Source organism: Moschus berezovskii, chromosome 12 (assembly GCF_049115385.1).
Source record: "Moschus berezovskii isolate FMDL1 chromosome 12, NW_MosBer_1.0, whole genome shotgun sequence".
Taxonomy (NCBI): domain Eukaryota; kingdom Metazoa; phylum Chordata; class Mammalia; order Artiodactyla; family Moschidae; genus Moschus; species Moschus berezovskii.
The window spans coordinates 80,436,276-80,454,536 of record NC_142471.1 but is presented as its reverse complement, the minus strand read 5'-3'; the positions used below and the strand labels follow the sequence as shown (position 1 = coordinate 80,454,536).

The following is an 18,261-nucleotide window of genomic DNA, read 5'->3' as shown; positions in this document are numbered from 1 at the left end:
GGGCTTACGAAGAACATTGAATATGTGTATGCATGTATATGTGTGTGTGTATAACACACGTTTATATCCATATAGCCATATATGTATAATATATACATACATGTAAAATATATACACATATGTATGTACATATACACACATCAGCTGACTTGTAATGTGACTAAAATCATGACCCACCTCATGTGTGTGTGTGCTAAGTCACTTCAGTCATGTCCGACTCTTTGCAACCCTATGGACTGTAGTCCACCAGGCTCCTCTGTCCAGGGCATTCTCCAGGCAAGAATACCGGAGTGGGTTTCCATGCTTTCCTTCAGGGTATCTTCCCAACTCAGGGATCGAACCTGCATCTCATATATCTCCTGCATTAATAGGCGGGTTCTTTACCACTAGCGCCACCTGGGAAGCCCATGACCTACTACATACATATATTTATAGGATGTGTATGAGCACATAAAGAACGAGTCATCATTCTTAAAGTGCTTTCAGTAACAGAGGAGTGCTAACTCTTTTTAGGTCACAAAAATGAGGCTCCAAGAAGTGTGGTGAGTCATCCTATCTCACCAGGGAGAGAACTGGGAGAAGGACCTAGGATCCTTCCCACCACCTCATGCTCTTAATCTGTCCCCACCCTCACTAGACCTTTCCCCCAGCTGACAACCACACACAACAGAAGCAAAACTTCTCTCTTTTTTTTTCTTAACTTGCATTTAAGTTCCCACCTTAGATATTATGTAATAAAGGGACAGCTTTGAAAAGGGAATTCTTATTACCTGCTGTGCACCCCTGGGCTTCTAGAAGCCGGGCCACAGACCTCTCTCTCTCTGTGGGGTCAAGAGCAGATGCAACTCTTCAAGGGCAATTCTGAGAGCAGCTAGCATTGCTCTAATTGTAGCAGTATCTGATTGTACTTACTTGAAAACCATCCTCTTGATTTCTGCCTTCACTTCCTGTTGGGTTGAAAATGCATCCAAGGGGAATTCCAGACGAGGGGTGGAACTGAACTGGATGGCTCCCACCCTGACCTGCAGTGGGAGACAGAGGGCCCAGGGGCTGAGAGCAGGGTCAAGTCACAAATATCCCTGAGAGAAGGGATGAGAAAGGTTAACGACCCTGCCTCCTGCCCACTTGCAAATACCAGTGCTGGTATTTCTGTGATTTCCCTGAAAGAAAGTTCCAAAGACCGGGAGGAGAATTCGGAAGGAGACGGTCAAACGTGCCTGTGCTCTGCACTGACCACCACCAATTCAACCCTCATTTCAACAGCTCTCTGGGTGGAGTTGTGAGCACTTTAAGGTCTCTGCTGACACTTACTATCTCCAGGTGTAGGCACCTGGAGATTTCATTTAATCAACACATTTAATTTAATCCACCGAGGCACTATTCATACCCATAATTACTGTCGGAGAAACTAGAGGATACAGACCTGGCCCAGGGCTAGAAAGAAAAGAACACGGCCATTGGACTTGGTGCCTATGAGCTTCACTAAGCCTGTTATATATAGACTGTCTCCTCAGCAGCCAGCACAGGCTTCCAGCAAAACCCCCAACCAGAAGTTAATCACAGCCACCATCAATGGGTGGCCATCACTAACCACAGCCACCACACACCCATCCTTGGTTGAGGAGGGAGCACCCTTCCAGACCTCCTCCCGCTAAGCTAGGGGAAGGCCAGATCTCTAAGACAGAGTAAGACTGGGGGCCAAGCAACTCCCTAGTGTGAGACAAGCACTGCTGGAGCTGAAGTTCCTCTATAGCAGAGGAAGCGAGAGCCACCGGCGATTCCTGATTCTGCATCCTCATTCAGAAGGCCACAGGAGAAAATCCAACGCCTTGCAAAACAGAAGAAGGGAAACTGTGAGTAAAGTCATTCTCTGGCCTCTTAAGATTAGCGTGTCAAGCAGAGAAGGGTTTAAACATTTAAGTTTCGTCTTGAGGGCCTAACCCGTGCACCTAGTGGCTGGCTCTCTCAAGTCCTGGAGAAACTATATTCTCAGTTACTCATCTCACAATGAATTCTGGCCAAGACTGCAGATGGGCCAAGTGGTTCATAATTAAACAACGATGCTGACCTTTTCTTGCTATGTGAGTTCCTTCACTTCTGATCTCTGAGCAGGCCTGGTGCTTGGGAGCACTTGGATCAAAGCACTTGGCCAGCTGCATCTGCTTGCAGGGAGCACAGCCCAGTGACTTTCCTCCCACTGGAAGTTCTGAGGAGGAGCTGCTGGGCATCTTGCAGGAAGAAATACAAGTCTTGGGTGGGCATGTGGGATGGACACAGGAAAGCAGAGTAGTAGAGAACCTCAGGAAGGCGTTTCTGAGAAGCGACCCTTTTTCTCTTGAAGTTAGCGCGTGATAAAGGGGGCATCTCAAACCATTGGGAAAAGATGGTACAGTCAGTAAGATATATTGGCACAACAGGACAGCCATCTGCAAAAGAACAGAGGAAAGTGTACAGATGGATTCACAAGTGTGAAAAGTGTAACCATAAAAGTTCTAGAAGAAAACTTGGGAGAATTCCCCTGTAATTGCAAAGTAACAAAGACATCACTATGACTTGTAATCCGTAAGTTGTAAAGGAAATAAATGATAAATCCGACTCTCTGAAGAAAACTTCCACTGGGCAAAAAATGTCATAATGCAACCAAAAAGTAAAGACGAATGAAAAGTTATTTGCTACTCACATCAGAGACAAAAGTTACTTTCACCAATACATGAAGAGTATCTAGGAACTGATATGTGAAAGATCAACGATCCAGCAGAAAAACAGGCCAAGAATGAACAGAGATCACAGAAAAGGAATTACAGACAGCAACTCACACACACATACGGGCTCACTGACCTTGGTAAATTCTTATGATGGAACATTAATCAGCTATAAAAATGCGTGCTCATGTATGCTCACTCAGTTGTGTCCAACTCTTTGCAACTCTTATGGACTGTAGTCCGCCAGGCTCCTCTGTCCATGGGATTTCCCAGGCAAGAATACTGGAGTGGGTTGCCATTTCCTCCTCCAGGGGATCTTTCCTACCCAGGGATCAAACCCACGTCTCCTGCATCAGCAGGTGGATTCTTTACCACTGAGCCACCTGGGACACACGTAAAAGTGATATATGCCTATATTAATACCTATATTACCTACCTACCTAGACAGGAAAGACTCTCAAGATAATGTGAAGAGAAAGAGGTGAGAGATAAAACTGTATAAGCACGCCACCCTTTGTGTGAAAAGGGCAAAAAATTAGAATATATATTCATAGTGCTTCTATCTGCATGAAGCAATTCTGTAAGGATGCTCAAGACAGCAGGGTTGGGGGTAGGGAGGACTGGGCAAATAGAAAATATGTGACCGGGAGGGATACTTTTCATTGAATGTCTTTGTTTTGAACCATGTGAATGAATTGGCTTTTTTTTTTTTTTAAAAAAAGACTCCCTTGAGACCAACAGCTGGGTGTATTGACTTCAACAGGAAGGAACCAACTTCAAAACAAGATAGAAACAGCTTGAGTCAGTAGTCAAGGCACTTAATTTAATTGGCGGTTTGGGAGCAAAATAGCTACCTTTTATCTTCAGTTTACGGTACGCTCAGAAGCCAGCCCGCCCGGATTTCTCACCACACTGTAATCACTGCTGCAGTCATTATATTACAGCCAGGAAGTGAACTTAGCGAAAGTGTTGCGAGGAGACTTCAAACACCTTCAGTCCACCTCAAAACAGAGCCTCCACCAAAAGCTTCAATTGATAGCTGCTTGAAAATGTCTTCCCAGAAAGTAAAATGAAGTGCAAGTCAAATTCCTTGTATTCAATACATGGAGATAACAAGACATGCCATGCTGTGCTAAGTTGCTTCAGTTATCCGATTGTGGCCCCATGGACTGTAGCCCACCAGGTTCCTCTGTCCATGGGAGTCTCCAGGCAAGAATACTGGAGTGGGCTGCCATGCCCTCCTCCAGGGGATCTTCCTGACCCCAGGATCAAACCTGTGTCTCTTAAGTCTCCTGCATTGGCAGGCGGGAGAGGCGCTTTACCACTAGTGCCACATGGGAAGCCCAAAAACAAGACGATGACACTTAAAATGCAGCTGCAAACACAATAGACCTGAAGCCGCAGGTCACACTGAAGCATCTGAAGTCACCCTAATGCAAAAATCTTTCTTCAACTAGCAATTCCAGCAAGTCTGAGCAGCTTGGAGGTGGAGGCGCTCATTTGCTTGCAAAACAGACACCAATTCCTTAGCTCAACAAGTCTTGCTATGAGAAAGTTTTCTCATGTCAAACCCAAATACAGCTCCCTCAACACCCAGACTTTGTCCTGTTAATAAAACAGAGCCACTCGGCACCCTCCTTCCAGTGAAAGTGACACTCAGGTTCCCTCATATGAAAATGTCCAGGCCTCTCACTATCCTGTCTCCTTGTTATGGGCACTGTTTAGTTCGACAATATCTAACCTTAAAAATAAAAAAATTAGTTCTTCCCTGGTTGCTCAGTGGTAAAGAATCTGCCTGCAATGCAGGAAACGTGGGTTTGATCCCTGGGTAGGAAAGATCCCCTAGAGGAGGAAATAGCAACCCACTCCAGTATTCTTGCCTGGGAAATCCCATGGACAGAGGAGCCTGGCAGGCTACAATAAATGGGGTCGCAAAGAGTGACGCTACTTAGCGACTTCACTACCACCTTAAAAATTAAATTCCCTGAATTCTGGGCACCTGTGGGTTGGGAGAGTTGCTCCCAGCAGTACCGCCCATACTGCTTTTTTGGTCACAGTTTCCTTACGCTCTCTTTGAGGATGCTGAATTCCATCAGCACCCACCACTTCTATGTACAGAGACACACCCCCCCCACCATGTCACCAGCTGTCCATGGCCTATGTGACTGTGAGAGCAGAATGTGAAGTCCTGGGCTGAGGCTCAAGAGCCCCCAGTTCTTCCTTGCTGAGAGCGCTAAGATTGCTGTGTGACCCTAAGCAGTCACTTAGCCTCGCTGAGCCTGCATCTTCATCTATAAAACATTCTCTAATAATCCATGAAGTTCTTCTCTTCCAACCTGTCATCTACTGGGATCTCCAGACCACCCATTTCAGGACATGCTACATCCATTTCCAGGTCAACAGTGTTTGATCTTTATGGCTCTTCCTCCATGAAAAAATTAGCAAAACTCCCCCAAGGAATCACTTCCTTTAAAAAGCAGGGTCCCTTGGGGAGGAGGGCAGAGATTCAGCAGCCTTTGGCCTTGACCCTCTGAGAGTCCACGATGGGTTGACTTTACAGTTGGAACTTCCCGCTATCTGTATCTAGACAGAATGATGTCAGTTACAACCATGCAAGATGGCCTGAAGTCCAGGATAATGTGCTCACTCCTCACAAATGACATATCATTTCTGGAAGAAATCTGGCTCTCATTAAAAGCTCCCTTTTCTCCTAAGTCCTAGAGGTTTTTCTAGGATTAACCCAGGAATGTCATCTTGGAAAACCACTTCCTTCCTCCACCTGTATGTGACTAGGCTCTCATTCACGTAATTACAGCTTTCCAAACCAAAACGCCCTTCTTAAATATTTACTTGATTTTTGAGTCAGTTCACATGGTTCAAAGGTATAAAGACATTTATACTAATGGGCCTCCCCCGGCCTTGTGCCCCATCTGCCCAATTCCCACTCCCTCCCTCAATGGGAAACCATTGCTCTTTGCCTCTTACAAACGCCCCCAGAGTTTCTTCATTCACATATAAACAAGTACAAACACAGGCTCTTTTCATCTCCATTTTTCATAAAGAGTAACATATCATACATACCATCTGCACCTTACTTTTATACCCCATTTGCATTGGTGTTTTTCCACATCAAAGACTTTTCCCATTCACTTTTGACAGTTGCCCTGTGATTCATTATATGAAGACACCATAAAGGATTTACCCCTGTGAGCGGGCCTTTGGGTTGCCTGAAATCTTTTACAATTACAAACAACACTGCAATGAATAACTTTGAGTGTGAATTATTTTGCACCTGTAGGAGTATCTATAGGATAAATTACTGAGTCAAAGGGTCCCAGCCTTTGTCATTTGGATGGACACTGTTAGGTTCTTCCATAATGAGGCTGCACATTCCCACCAGCAGGAGAACACCAGTTTCCTACAGGCTTGCCAATGAAGCATGAAACCAAACTTTAGATTTTTGGTAATCCAGTTAAATAGAAAATAGTGTATCACTCAGAGATATGCTATTTCATTGAATGAGGTTGGGCATCTTTTCCTATGTCAGAGGGCCATCTGTGTTTCATTTTCTGGGAACTGTCTGTGTTTATTGTCCATTTTTCTGTTGAATGGTTCCCAAATGCCATTTTTTAGCAACAAACAGCACAGCTAGCACAGTCTGCTGACATTTAAGACTTGCTATCTGGAATCAGGAAGAACAAGAGATGGAGATACTGGCTGGATTCACCAGGCAGGAGCTGCTCCCTTCAAGCGAACACAGAGGGCAGGAGCTGATTTGTATTCAGACCCTAGTCTTCAGAAATAGTTGGAGTTTTTGTCTGCAGCTTGCTTTCCCTTTCCTGCAGTTCTGCAAGCACAGCCTCCCTTCTAGCAGGAAGTCCACGTGTTCATCCCCACCCCAAGAAGGAGGATAAGCAGGTGACTCAGGAACGGCCAGACAAGCTCTTCCCTCTGGCTTCTGTGATTGGTAAAGGGATCGTCTTGTGACCTACATCTGCCCAATCAGAGCCCTCCTGAGGACTTCTGCCAGCTCTACAGGGAAAGAAGTCCACTTTCTTTTTCTGGGGATGACTAGCTTCAAGGACTGTGTAGGGCAACTCTGCCGAGTAAGGAGAAACTGCCTGGGGAGGAAGCCAAATGAGGAAAGCAAAATGGAAAGGAGGAGAAAAAGAGCGATTGAGGCCTGGGATTCCATCGTGCCTGGAACCGGGATTCATCCCCTTGGTCGCCCTGGTTCCACAAGCCAGTAAATGCCCTCTTCCACTTAAAATGGGCTTTCTGTCACTTGCAGCCAGACACCCTAATACAAAGACAATGAGACTTAAACTCACCTTCCTAGGGTTGATGTCCAGAGCATCACAGACCGTGATGGCGAAGTGCTTGGACCTTTCAAAGCTCCCTTTCCCAACACTATGAGAGCCATCCATCAGAAACAGGACGTCCACTGCAGCCGAACACCACATCACTAGGGTAAGGGAGGGCAACATTAGTGACAAACAGCTTCTCTGTGGTCTGGTCCCGAGAGGATCTTCCTCCCAGAGCAGAGTGGAGGTGGAAACAATCTTGCAGTGGGTCAAGCTCCTCTTAGTACAGTGGGGGAAATAACACTGGAGACAATTCTGGGCCACAGGCAATGCTCCCCTGCAGCGGGGAGCATGGACCTACCATGGGCACAACACCGATGAAAGTCTGTGTGATAAAGAGAGAATCTAATTCAACAACACTAACTAAGCCATCTGAGAGGAGGGGCTCCTGGAGCCATGGAGAGATACCCAAGAGCCTTGGATCCTGCCCTCAGGGTTCACAGTCTAGCCTGGGACACAGTCAGGCACCCTGGTACATAAGGATGCATTACCCAAGAGCCTAAGTGACCACAAGCACTGACCAAATCTTTCCTATAGGCTGGGTACTCTGCTTTAAACACTTTAAATGGACTAATTTATTTAATTCTCATAACCACCTTGAGATAGATTATATATATTTTTTCAGTTATCTTGAGATGTCATTCACATACACGTCAATATTTGAAGTATACATTTCAGTGGCATTTTTTCATAGCTCAGTTGCTCAATTTTGTCTGACTCTTTGTGACTCCCATGGACTGCAGCATGCCAGGCTTCCCTGTCCTTCACTATCTCCCAGAGTTTGCTCAAACTCAGGTCCATTGAGTTGATGATGCCATCCAACAATCTCATCAATGGCTTTCGGTATATTCAAAGAGATATTCTACCATCACAGTCAATTTTAAAACATCTTTCATCTGCTCAAAAGGAAACTCTGTACCCTTTCGCTATCAGCTTCCTAGCCCCCTCACCCCCACCCCTAAATAGATTTACAATTTGTATTCCCATTGGCAAGATAAAGGGAGCAGGGTACAGGGCAATTCAGGGAACTTTCCTGAGGTCAAAGTACCAGGAAGTGGTATAGCCAGGAGTCCAACCCAGGGTGTCAGAGTCCACACCCTGTCAACTCACCATGAAGATGGGAGAGTGGAAGTCAGAGAAGCACCAGTGAGAAGGTGCCACCCAGTAGCAACAAGCTAGGGGGATTTCACCAGAGAGGGAGGGAAGGTGATCGGAGAGTCCCTGCAAGCAGGAGGGCAGGGCTTGAGCATGTGGAGGGAATGCCAAGCAGAGAGAAAGAGGAAGAAATATAGCAGCCGATGAGTCTGGTTGGGGAGGCGGTGGTCACGCAACAGAAGAAACTTGAAGCAAGAGCCAAGAAATTCAGCAATAGGGATCTCCCTAGGTTTTTACCTCCCAGGTCAGGACTCTGCTTGGGGAAAATGACTCTGGCCACAGTGTGAAAGAAGACAGGGCTGGGAAAGAAAGTGTCTGAAGCCAAAAGATTTCCCTTGGGTCCATCACATAGAGGCCGAAGTGGGAGGGTTTGGAGGGTCAAGGAAAACATGGGCTTACTTTTGCTGGTGACTGAAATCTTCCCAATAATCTCCTTGCTCACGTGGACGTCCTGAAGAGGGAGGGATGGAGGCACTAGGAAAGAAAACAGAAGCACACATTACAAGGCAGGAAGGGGAGGAGTCTCAGTCTTCATGTTACGTGACCAGAATGAACAGGGGACAATAGAGAAATCAGGAACGTGGAAGAGTTTAATGATACTGTATCTTAAAAATTACCAGATGGATAACATAAATAATGCCCTCCCCAATTACTCCAACTTTATCAAGTACCTCTGCATTCAAAGTCGGGTATTTTGAAGAGTAAAATTGAAAATATCTACCCAGGAGATATAGAGAGACTTGATTCTGGGTTTTGCCCCTGGTTAGGCATAAGAACTGGGTGCCCCTCTGGGATGAAGCATCTTGCCATAAAAATTAACCTTGAACATGAACAGACAATTCACAGAAGGAAGAGAATTCCTAGAAAAGCACAGGTGATAAAATGCTTTAACTCAAACCACGGGGTACCTTTTTAAATGTGAAATTTAGATGATTAAGGTTTAAATTTAAATGTAACTGGAGAGAGTACATCAGGAAAACCTGTTCCAATAATAGCACAGTAAATTGGTGCAACCTTTTTGGAAAACAATTTAGCCAAATGAATTAGGAGTCATATAAGGGGTTAGGCTACACAGCATCACACCTGGAATTGATCCAAAGGAAAAACAATTTTAGGGAAGGGAAAATGTGCCACCAAGACATCTCCTTCAATGTTACTTGTTTCAGAGGAATGACGGCGATGACAAACACCCACAGAGGCAGGACTCAGAGAAACACTGAAACAATCATTCAGTGCAATTAACATGAACAAGGGCTACAAAGTTTTGGGTAGGAAGTTTGTGGATACACCTTTTTCTTCTATGTGATACCCAGTGAAATTGTAGTAATGGCATATGAGCAGTCAATAATAATTTACAAAATAAACTCTGAGGGCAGGTAACATGCCAGGTGCTGAACAGCAAGCCAACCACGATGAAAGTCCTGAAGACAATGAGGTGCCCCTTGGAGGGGTTATTTGAAAAGCCAAACAAGCGTGGTCACTGTCAGACAAGGCAGACATGCTGCTGCTTATAAATGTCCACGTTCTGTGGATAAACGCAGAAGGCACAAAGTGAGGGCGTGCAGAACCTAGGAAGAGGCCCGGCCAGGCCAGGGGCAGATGGAGGAACATGAGGTGGGCGGAGGCTGCTGGGGAGGGAGGTAAAGGAGATGGAATCACATAACACAGGGGAGTTGGGCTCAGGAGGATTTGCCACTGCCAGGATGGTGACGGGGAAGAAGACACCAAAAGATGAGGTCAGGTTCCGGAGGGAAGGGGGCCTCTAGCTGGCAGCACCCGCTGGAGTTCATCAGTCAACCACCCCAAGGCTGGTCCCAGTTCCACCTTCTGCAGCTCCTCTCCACCCACTGGTCCCCAAATATCAGAGTGAACCAGTGTCTACGGCTCCCCAGCCCTATCTTTTGAGTTTCTGCTCACCTGATACGCCTGCTCCCCTCAATCTCCACTCACAGAGAAGATGGTTATGGGGCAAGACGCTGAACCAAAATTAGCTCCACAGTCAACAGTTGTCAGACAAATACTTATCTGTCACGGGTCTAAGAGAGTCCACCACTGCCATTTTCCCAGAGGCAGAAACAAGATACAGACTACAACATCGACAGTACAAACCCTAAAAGAATACAAAAATCACTCAGTAATTAAGCACACTGGTCTCCCAGAAAACAGAGGCTTTCTGCATCACTGCGTTCAGACATCCTCAAGATCTTGCCAACTTGGGGGACCCTGCTGCAACCTAACCTACAGTGAGGTGCTGCTCCCATGAGCCCTGTGCCCCCTGAAGTTCCCCGGAGGCAGAAACACCTTCACCTGTCTCCACAGAGCCCAACCCAGCCTTCTGCACACAGTTTGGCCAAATGAATTAAAAATGCTCACCTCCTCTGACCCTGAAGTCAAAGCAGGAAAACTGAAATTCATGTCGGCCCATGAATCACTGACAAAAAGTCCAGGAGTTGAGGAATTCTTAAAGTGAAAGTGTCAGTAGCTCAATCATGTCCAACTCTTTATGACCCCACAGACTAGCCCACCAGGCTCCTCTGTCCATGGAATTCTCCAGGCAAGAATACCGGACTGAGTTGCCATTCCCTTCTCCTGGGAATCTTCCCAATCCAGGGATTGAACCAGGGTCTCCCACGTTACAGGCAGATTCTTTACTGTCTGGGCCACCAGGAGGTCCCTGAGGAATCCCTAAGGTCTTTTTAAATGTTTTACTGACACAATCTCCAGCTGGAGACTGACCAGCCATCACGCCTGGATGGGAGATGGGAGGAGGAGCTCCATGACCAGGGACCACTCACTACAGATGTGACTCAGCTTATATAACCATATCATGGGCTCAGCTGTCCTGGCAGGTGCCAGGCTTCAGGTGAGACCTCCTTCCAGGGAGCGGGTACCCAGTGACATCCCATGGTGCCCCTGTGAAGCTACCTCAGGACTCTGCAGACGTTCCCCCTGGAACAGAGAGGCAGTGAACACGTGACTGCGGCTTCCTCTCCCAACCAAGTCAGCCTTCACCTCTGAGGACCGCCTGCCTGCATAGGGTGGGAAGACTTGGGTTTGGGTTTTCATCCCAGTCCTGCTCCTGAAAGCTGTGCAGCCCCAGGCAAATCACTTAGCCTCTCTGAGCCTTCCCTGTCTCATCGGTACAACTGAGGGGTGTCAGATCCAGTGCTCTGTAAACTGGACAGGCTACAGAGGGTGAGCTTCCACAGTGAGTTAAAACAGAAGCTTTATTGTGCCTGGGCCCCCAGGGACCGCATGTCCCCAAACATGTCTCATTTCATCCCAGTCCGTTGGTCATGAAGTTACTGTGTGACATTGATCACACACATGGCTTCAAGAGAGGGGATAGGCGGACGGGGAAACCACGTCCTTCTTCCAGCCTCTATCTCCCTGAGGTTCCAGAAAACAAGTAGACGGAGACAGCAGCCAACGAATAGTGAGGATACCCCTACTCACAGAAACACAGACCAGGGAGGAACTGCAAGCGAGCTTCCGAGACTGCAAGAGGACCCTGGGCTAGCCTCAGGCAGCCAGCCACCCAGCCCGCTCATTCTTCCTCATCAGCCAACCCACAAAACACACCTATTCCTTTCTACCATCTCATATTTCAAAGAGTCTAGAATGTGGGAGGGCCAACGTGGGAAGTAAACAGAAAACTGATTTGCTCCATTATCCATTCACTAATCTACTTCTTAGCACAGATTATGTGCCAAGTCCAGCTAAGTGCCAAGACTACACAGCCTATGCCCAGTGGAGAAGACGAACACTCATTTTTTAAAATTCACACAGAAATAAACTCATATCTGTATTAAGTGCAACACAACAGAGAGACCCAATGGGACACGAGGTTTTAGTAGGGGGATCCGACCTGACCTGGGGATCCAGAAGAAACTGAGCTGGGTGCTGGAGGATGAGGAGGAGTTGACCAGGGTAGAGGTGCTGGGTGAGTCAGTGATCGAGGCAGACGGGCCACCATAATTGAGAACCCCAGGGTGGGAGGGAGGGAGCGTGCTGGGCCGGCCTGGAAGGAGTGCAGGCTGCAGCAGAGAGGAGGGGGGAGGGTCTCCAGAGGGGACACCACGTGGCACAAGGTCAGATCAGGCAGGCCCTCTTAAGAGCAGTGGAATATCACTTAAAAGTTTCAGGCAGGCAATGGGAATGGAGAGGGGTCCAGATATGACCAGATGTGCATTTTGAAATGTGTGACGAAGAGGATGGAGGGGGACCGGGTGAATCCAGGGAGACAAGTCAGGAGGCTGCTGCAGATGGGGCTTAGACGAGGCAGCTGGCTAGGAGTGGAGAAACATGGATGCACTCAAGAGACCTTTAGAAGTCAAAATCCACCAGATGTGGGGCGCATCAAACCCCTCAACACCTCACCCACCTCTCCCCACATCAAGAACACTCACCTCCAGCAATCAGGACAATGCAGATGACTTCCAGCAACAGGAAAGAGAGCATGTTGATATGACTAGAGGGTCAGGACAAGGAAAATAAAAAAAAAAAAGGATCAGCAATCAATTCTGTGAGCTCCCCCAAGTCATACCCCCAAACAAGACGACGAGGGCTCAGCCTTTCCCAAGTCACAGATATGACCCTAGAGGCTGCTGCTCACATGATAACTACAGTAGTCTGGAGAAGACTCAGATCCCAAAAAGCCATGAAAGACTTTACTCCACTGACTCCGATTTTAAAGGACAGCCTTAACATCTTCCCCTTCCCTCGTAGCTCAGTTAGTAAAGAACCTGCCTGCAGTGCAGAAGACCCGGGCTCAATCCCTGGGTCAGGAAGATCCCCTGGAGAAAGGAATGGCAACCACTCCAGTATTCTTGCCTGGAGAATTCCATGGACAGAAAAAACTCACTTCAACCTGACGCTCTTGAAAGTTCCTTTAACATCCTCAAATGAGGGCCATGCTCCTGCACTTAAGAACATGGATAGGGACTTCCCTGTGGTCCAGTGGTTAAGAATCCGTCTGCCAATGCAGGGGACTAGGATTCCATCCCTGGTCCATGAAGATTCCACATGCCTCAGGGTAACTAAGCCACAGCTACTGAGCCCATGTGCTGCAACTACTGAACCCACGCACCCTCGAGTCTGTCTTGAAAACAAGAGGAGCCACAGCAGTGAAGAATAGCCCCTGCTCACTGCAACTAGAGAAAGCCCACACAAAGCAACAAAGATCCATCAAAGCCAAATATATATATATATATATATATATATATATATACACACACACACACACACAAGCATGGATAGCAAGGCAGAGGGCCCAAGATTCCATTCATGGATCTTGGCCCTTGGGGCCGCCCCTCCCTGCACTCCATTAGGGGCACCACTTCTCCAGAACACCTGGCAGGAGTATCCTGGCCATCTTTGGTGACTCAGCCACAGGCCTCTAACCTAATCTGCGCTAAAATGAATTGTGTTACTTTTCTGATGCACCCCAACCACCTCTGTCCCGGCACTGAAAACACACTGGCTGGTGCAGGAACAAAACACAGCTGGATTCTGAATTCAGAGGATTTGCCAACCAGGCTGAGAGCAAGGGCTGCCTTGAACATTGAAGTCACCCAGGGAATGCAGATTCGCGTGATTTACAGAAAAGTTAAAAATGACCCAGCTCGTGTGCATGAAGACCACACTGGAACTGCAGGAAATAGGAATAACCGGGGGTGGGGGGTGGGGTGGGGGTGGGGAGGGTGGTGCTTTCTTGGACAGTGCTGACCTTGCCCCCCACGCCCTGGACCTGCACTCCTACCCTCAGGGGGCATCAAACTAAAGACGAGACACGTGAATAAGCGTACACACCCCAGAAGTGAATGGAAAGGCGTCCCTGAGGCTCAGAAGGGGAGGAGTTCTGAGTCTCCGGTCCCTGTACAACAGGCTTTCTTCTAACCGTGTTACTCCTAGAGCCGAGGCCAGCTCCATGTGCCTGGGCCACCCCCCTGAACTCCAGCACGCTGAGCTGGCACACCATGACACAGGGGCTCCCTCTGCCCCCGGTGACAGAGGGTGTATACCCTGGATCCAGGGGTCCCACTTCTCATCTGATGCTGTGCGGCCCTGACAGCAGCCACAGCTCCTCACCTGAAAATGAGGAGAGTGGACCAGAGGCTGCTAAGATGTCTTCCGGTTAAAAAAAAAAAAAAGAAAATCCCCGTTTGATCTCCTCTCCACCACGGACCTACGAAGGTCAGACCTTACTCCACTGTTTATTCAGCTCTCTGGATTTCAAAACTTTCCTGAAGCAAACTAAATGGAATTGCCTAACCAACTGAGAGTCTTCGTGCTTCAAGCAACTGAGAGGCTTCCCAGCCTCACTTCATCTAAGTGACAGCCCGAGACGAGGTACTCAGGGAGGAGGAGGGCAGGAGCTTCCCAGGCACGGTCAGAGGGAGAGAGGCGGCCGGAGAGGATGCTGGCCGGTGGGGGCGCGTACGCGCCTCCTGTTCTCTTTCCTCTTCCTCCATGCAACAGCTCCGGGACGAGTCCATACCTGCCACCTGGGAGCCAGGCAGGGGCGAGGCCTGGGGACAAGGGCCAGCTCTGAGAAGGAAAGGGCATCCCTGTGCCATCCAGTCCTGAGGCTCAAGATTTTCTGGGATCACAGCTTCTGACCTTGGGTACACGCAGGACTCTGAGGCTCAGGCCTGTTAATTTTTTTTACAAAACTAGGATTCTAGCGGCCTCCCGTGAAGACAAGGCTAAAGGGAGCACAGAAGTTTCCTGCTGCAGAGAACGGTGTTGGTGAACACAGGGCCCCTCCCTGTGCTAGGGGACAAACCTAGGCAGGTCCATCCGGCTCCACCGTGTGCCTCTGCTTGCCCAGGTGAATGTTTTTCCAGAGCCTCTGAAGGTTCAGCTCATTAAAACAAAATTTAGGTTGGCAAAACAAAATTTAGGAAATCAGTGTAAGAAATCAAGGGCCTCCTTGTGAGTGCCAGGCTCAGGTGGTACTGACCCTGAGCCCTCAGCAGCACCTGCCCCCCGACCCCATGCCCCCACCCCCACTGCAATCCTCATTTGTGGGTCACACGGCCCACACTGAACCTGCCTGCCGCGTGGCAAACGGCTCGGGGACTAGGGACTGTGTCTCAGTCTCTGCATGTGCCTGGCATGTGGCAGGTGAGACATGCGCTTGCTGGAAATCAGCATCATAACGCCTCAGGCAGGTGGGCTGGAGGATACTTCCTGATGAATCTGTGCTCACCGCACTCACGGTGTCGTTTTTTATACCAAGATAAATGAACCTAACGTTGTTTCAATGATGATACAGAATTAATAGTACTCTACACTATCTATTCCCACCCAATCATCTCAAATATTCAGCTCAATCCCCCCTCCTCACACAGCAAAACTTTCTTTCAATACTAATTCAACATTCTAAATACAACCCTGAAACTAAGACTTCAAAGGATGAATTCCACTGTTAAAACAACAACAATCCAGCTGTTCCCATCTAGTGAGCATTGTTTACTCACTAAAGCACCCAGTACCAGGCTCCGTGGGCTTCCCTGGTGACTCAGACAGTAAAGAATCTACCTGTAATGCAGGAGACCCGGGTTCGATCCCTGGGTTGGGAAGATCCCCTGAAGAAGGGAATGGCAACCCACTCCAGTATTCTTGCCTACAGAATTCCATGGACAGAGGAACGTGGTGGGCTACAATCCATGGGGTCACGAAGAGTTGGACATGACACACACACCAGGCTTCATACTTAACGTATCTTTTCTCTCTCCTAATCCTCACAGTCAGCCCCCATTTGACAGATGGGAAAACTGAGACAGGGAGAAGCTAAGTATTCTGCCCCAGGTAAGACAGTTAATACACATATCGGACTCCTTTCTGGCCTCCCTGTGTTCTGTTCCATCTGTCACCTTCCTGACTCTGGGGGATCAGGACAGAGGAACAGAGCCTAATTAAACATCTGCCACTCTGAATCTCAACTGTTGGCAGTCTTCCATCAGCTGCCAGCAACTCCCACACTGAGCACATAACTTGAGAAGATGTCCAGAACTTTCTGCATTCTTGTACTAAGCAGATGGGAGTGGTCTGCAACCCAGGGGCAGAAACAGGACCTCCATTCCCAGGTACACCTCGTCAAGCCTCTTCCATTACAAAACACCTGGCTAATCACATTTGCTCCTTTCTATTCCATTACTCATGCTAATCCCACACATCATTCCTGGCTTCTGGGGTTCTCACACATGGACCTGGATCCCTCCCCGACTCTCTAGTCTTCTTATCTGATTGTTGTTTTCAAATCCTGATTCCTTGCAGCACCAGCAGCACGTGGAACAGCAGATGTGTGAGGTTTGCTGCAGAGCACCGCAAAACATCACACTCTGTGTTGCCCAGAGATTGCATTTCCCAAGAGACAGGAAGAAAGTAAAAGCCAAACAAGGCTACTTTTGAAAACGAAGGGCCAGACTGAGCAATAGCTAAAGGCGGTTTTGCAGGACAATGCCCACCTTCTCCTCTATGATCGGAAATGAAACGAGGGCAGGGTGAAAAAGGAGAGTGCTTCCACCTCCTTACAAAATGCAATTCCAACCCCAAATATTAGATTAGCCCTTGGCAGCCTCCTCTCCATCAGCAGAATGGAAATCTGAACCCTTTAGAAAAACAGTCCACACCAGAAAAGAAAGACTTTCAAATTGCAGGTAAGTCAGCCAGGAAGCCTGTGGTCTTTTGCTGTAACAAACATCTTCCTTGTTCACTTGGCAAAATACTTGGCTCAGACCCAGATAGTCAGGGGAAGTGGTTGACATGTTTCTAGTCCGATAAGGCATGAAGAGCATTTTACAAGTTGTTCTGGGCACGCTATGCTTTCTCTAACAAAAATCACAAATTTTCAGACCCCAACAGTCTGGCAACCAGAAATCAGCCACAAGGGACAAACTGTGCCCTTTAGGTCCCTGGATGGCTGGGGAGAAGAGGCAGATTGGGTGTAAACCACAGGCTTCCCACACACTGTACCTGACAAGAGATTTTGATGCTTGTTTTGATAGTATTTGAAAATCTTTATTGAAACTGTCAGTATGTGTATTAGTCACTCAGTTATGTCCAACTCTTTGAGACCCCATAGACTGTAGCCCGCCAGGCTCCTCTGTCCATGGAATTCTCCAGACAAGAATACTGGAGTGGGCAGCCATTTCTTTCTTCAGAGAATCGTCCTGATCCAGGGATAGAATGGGTCTCCTGAATTGCAGGTAGATTCTTTCCCATCTGAGCCACCAAATTCACTGTCATGGGATTCTGGAAAGTGCGCCCACAGGACTGGAACTCCAAAGATGGAATCCCAGACTAGCTCTGCTTCTAACCAGGTGGGTAACTCTGCAAACACCAACTTCCCATCTCATTCATCTGTTTCATAACTGACAGTGTTTTAAAGATCCAGTGAAACAGTATGAGAGTCCCCCATAATGGTAAAAGACTTTTTGAACATATGGTGTTAAAAGATTATCACTGCATTTTACATATTAACATCATATAACTATGTTCATATACCCTATAGGGTAGACACGAGCAATTCCACTTTCACACTTGTGAAAATGGTCTTGGAGAAGTTGGGGCCCAAGGTCAAAGAGCTGGTATATCACAAGTTTGGTGTCGGGCCCAGTTTTTTGGATGCAGGCAGCCCAGACATGACAAGAAGCACGCAGCACACAGTTGGTGTGCAAAGGGCACCAATCTGACGTCAGGAGACCTGAGCACCAACCTCCCAAGTACGTTCTTTCACTTTAGTCACTCAATTTTCTTCTTTCAAAAATGGGGGTGACATTATGCACCCGATTTACCTGGAAAGGTTATTGCCAGGATCCCAGGAGCTAACAGTGCTAAAGTCCTCTGGGCAAGGGCAGAGGTGCCCAAGTGGAGATCAGGAAATCTAGTTAAGAGAAGGGATCCAGGATCAGGAATTGGAGGATCACAATCAGGGAAACCCAGCAGGTGGTTTTGCGGTGGAAGAGTAAGCTGCTGGAGCTGTTTAGATGAAAGGGTGAACTAAAAGAAGGGCCTTTGAGTGTGTTCAGCTG

General features: G+C 47.7%; 1 protein-coding gene across 4 annotated transcripts in view; it reads right to left on the bottom strand.

Annotated features, from left to right (window-relative positions):
* Positions 1-18,261, bottom strand: part of VWA2 (von Willebrand factor A domain containing 2) — a 53,756-nt gene that overhangs the window by 33,351 nt on the left and 2,144 nt on the right. For 3 of the 4 annotated variants that reach the window (XM_055424599.2, XM_088842345.1, XM_088842346.1), the window contains exons 2-5: positions 12,631-12,692; positions 8,621-8,695; positions 7,034-7,167; positions 913-1,022 (exon numbers count right to left, since the gene is read on the bottom strand). In XM_055424599.2, the coding sequence (XP_055280574.2) occupies positions 913-1,022; positions 7,034-7,167; positions 8,621-8,695; positions 12,631-12,692 (381 nt within the window). Of the gene's footprint in view, positions 1-912; positions 1,023-7,033; positions 7,168-8,620; positions 8,696-12,630; positions 12,693-18,024; positions 18,066-18,261 lie in introns of those variants that run through there. The other variant, XM_088842347.1, reaches the window with a different exon arrangement.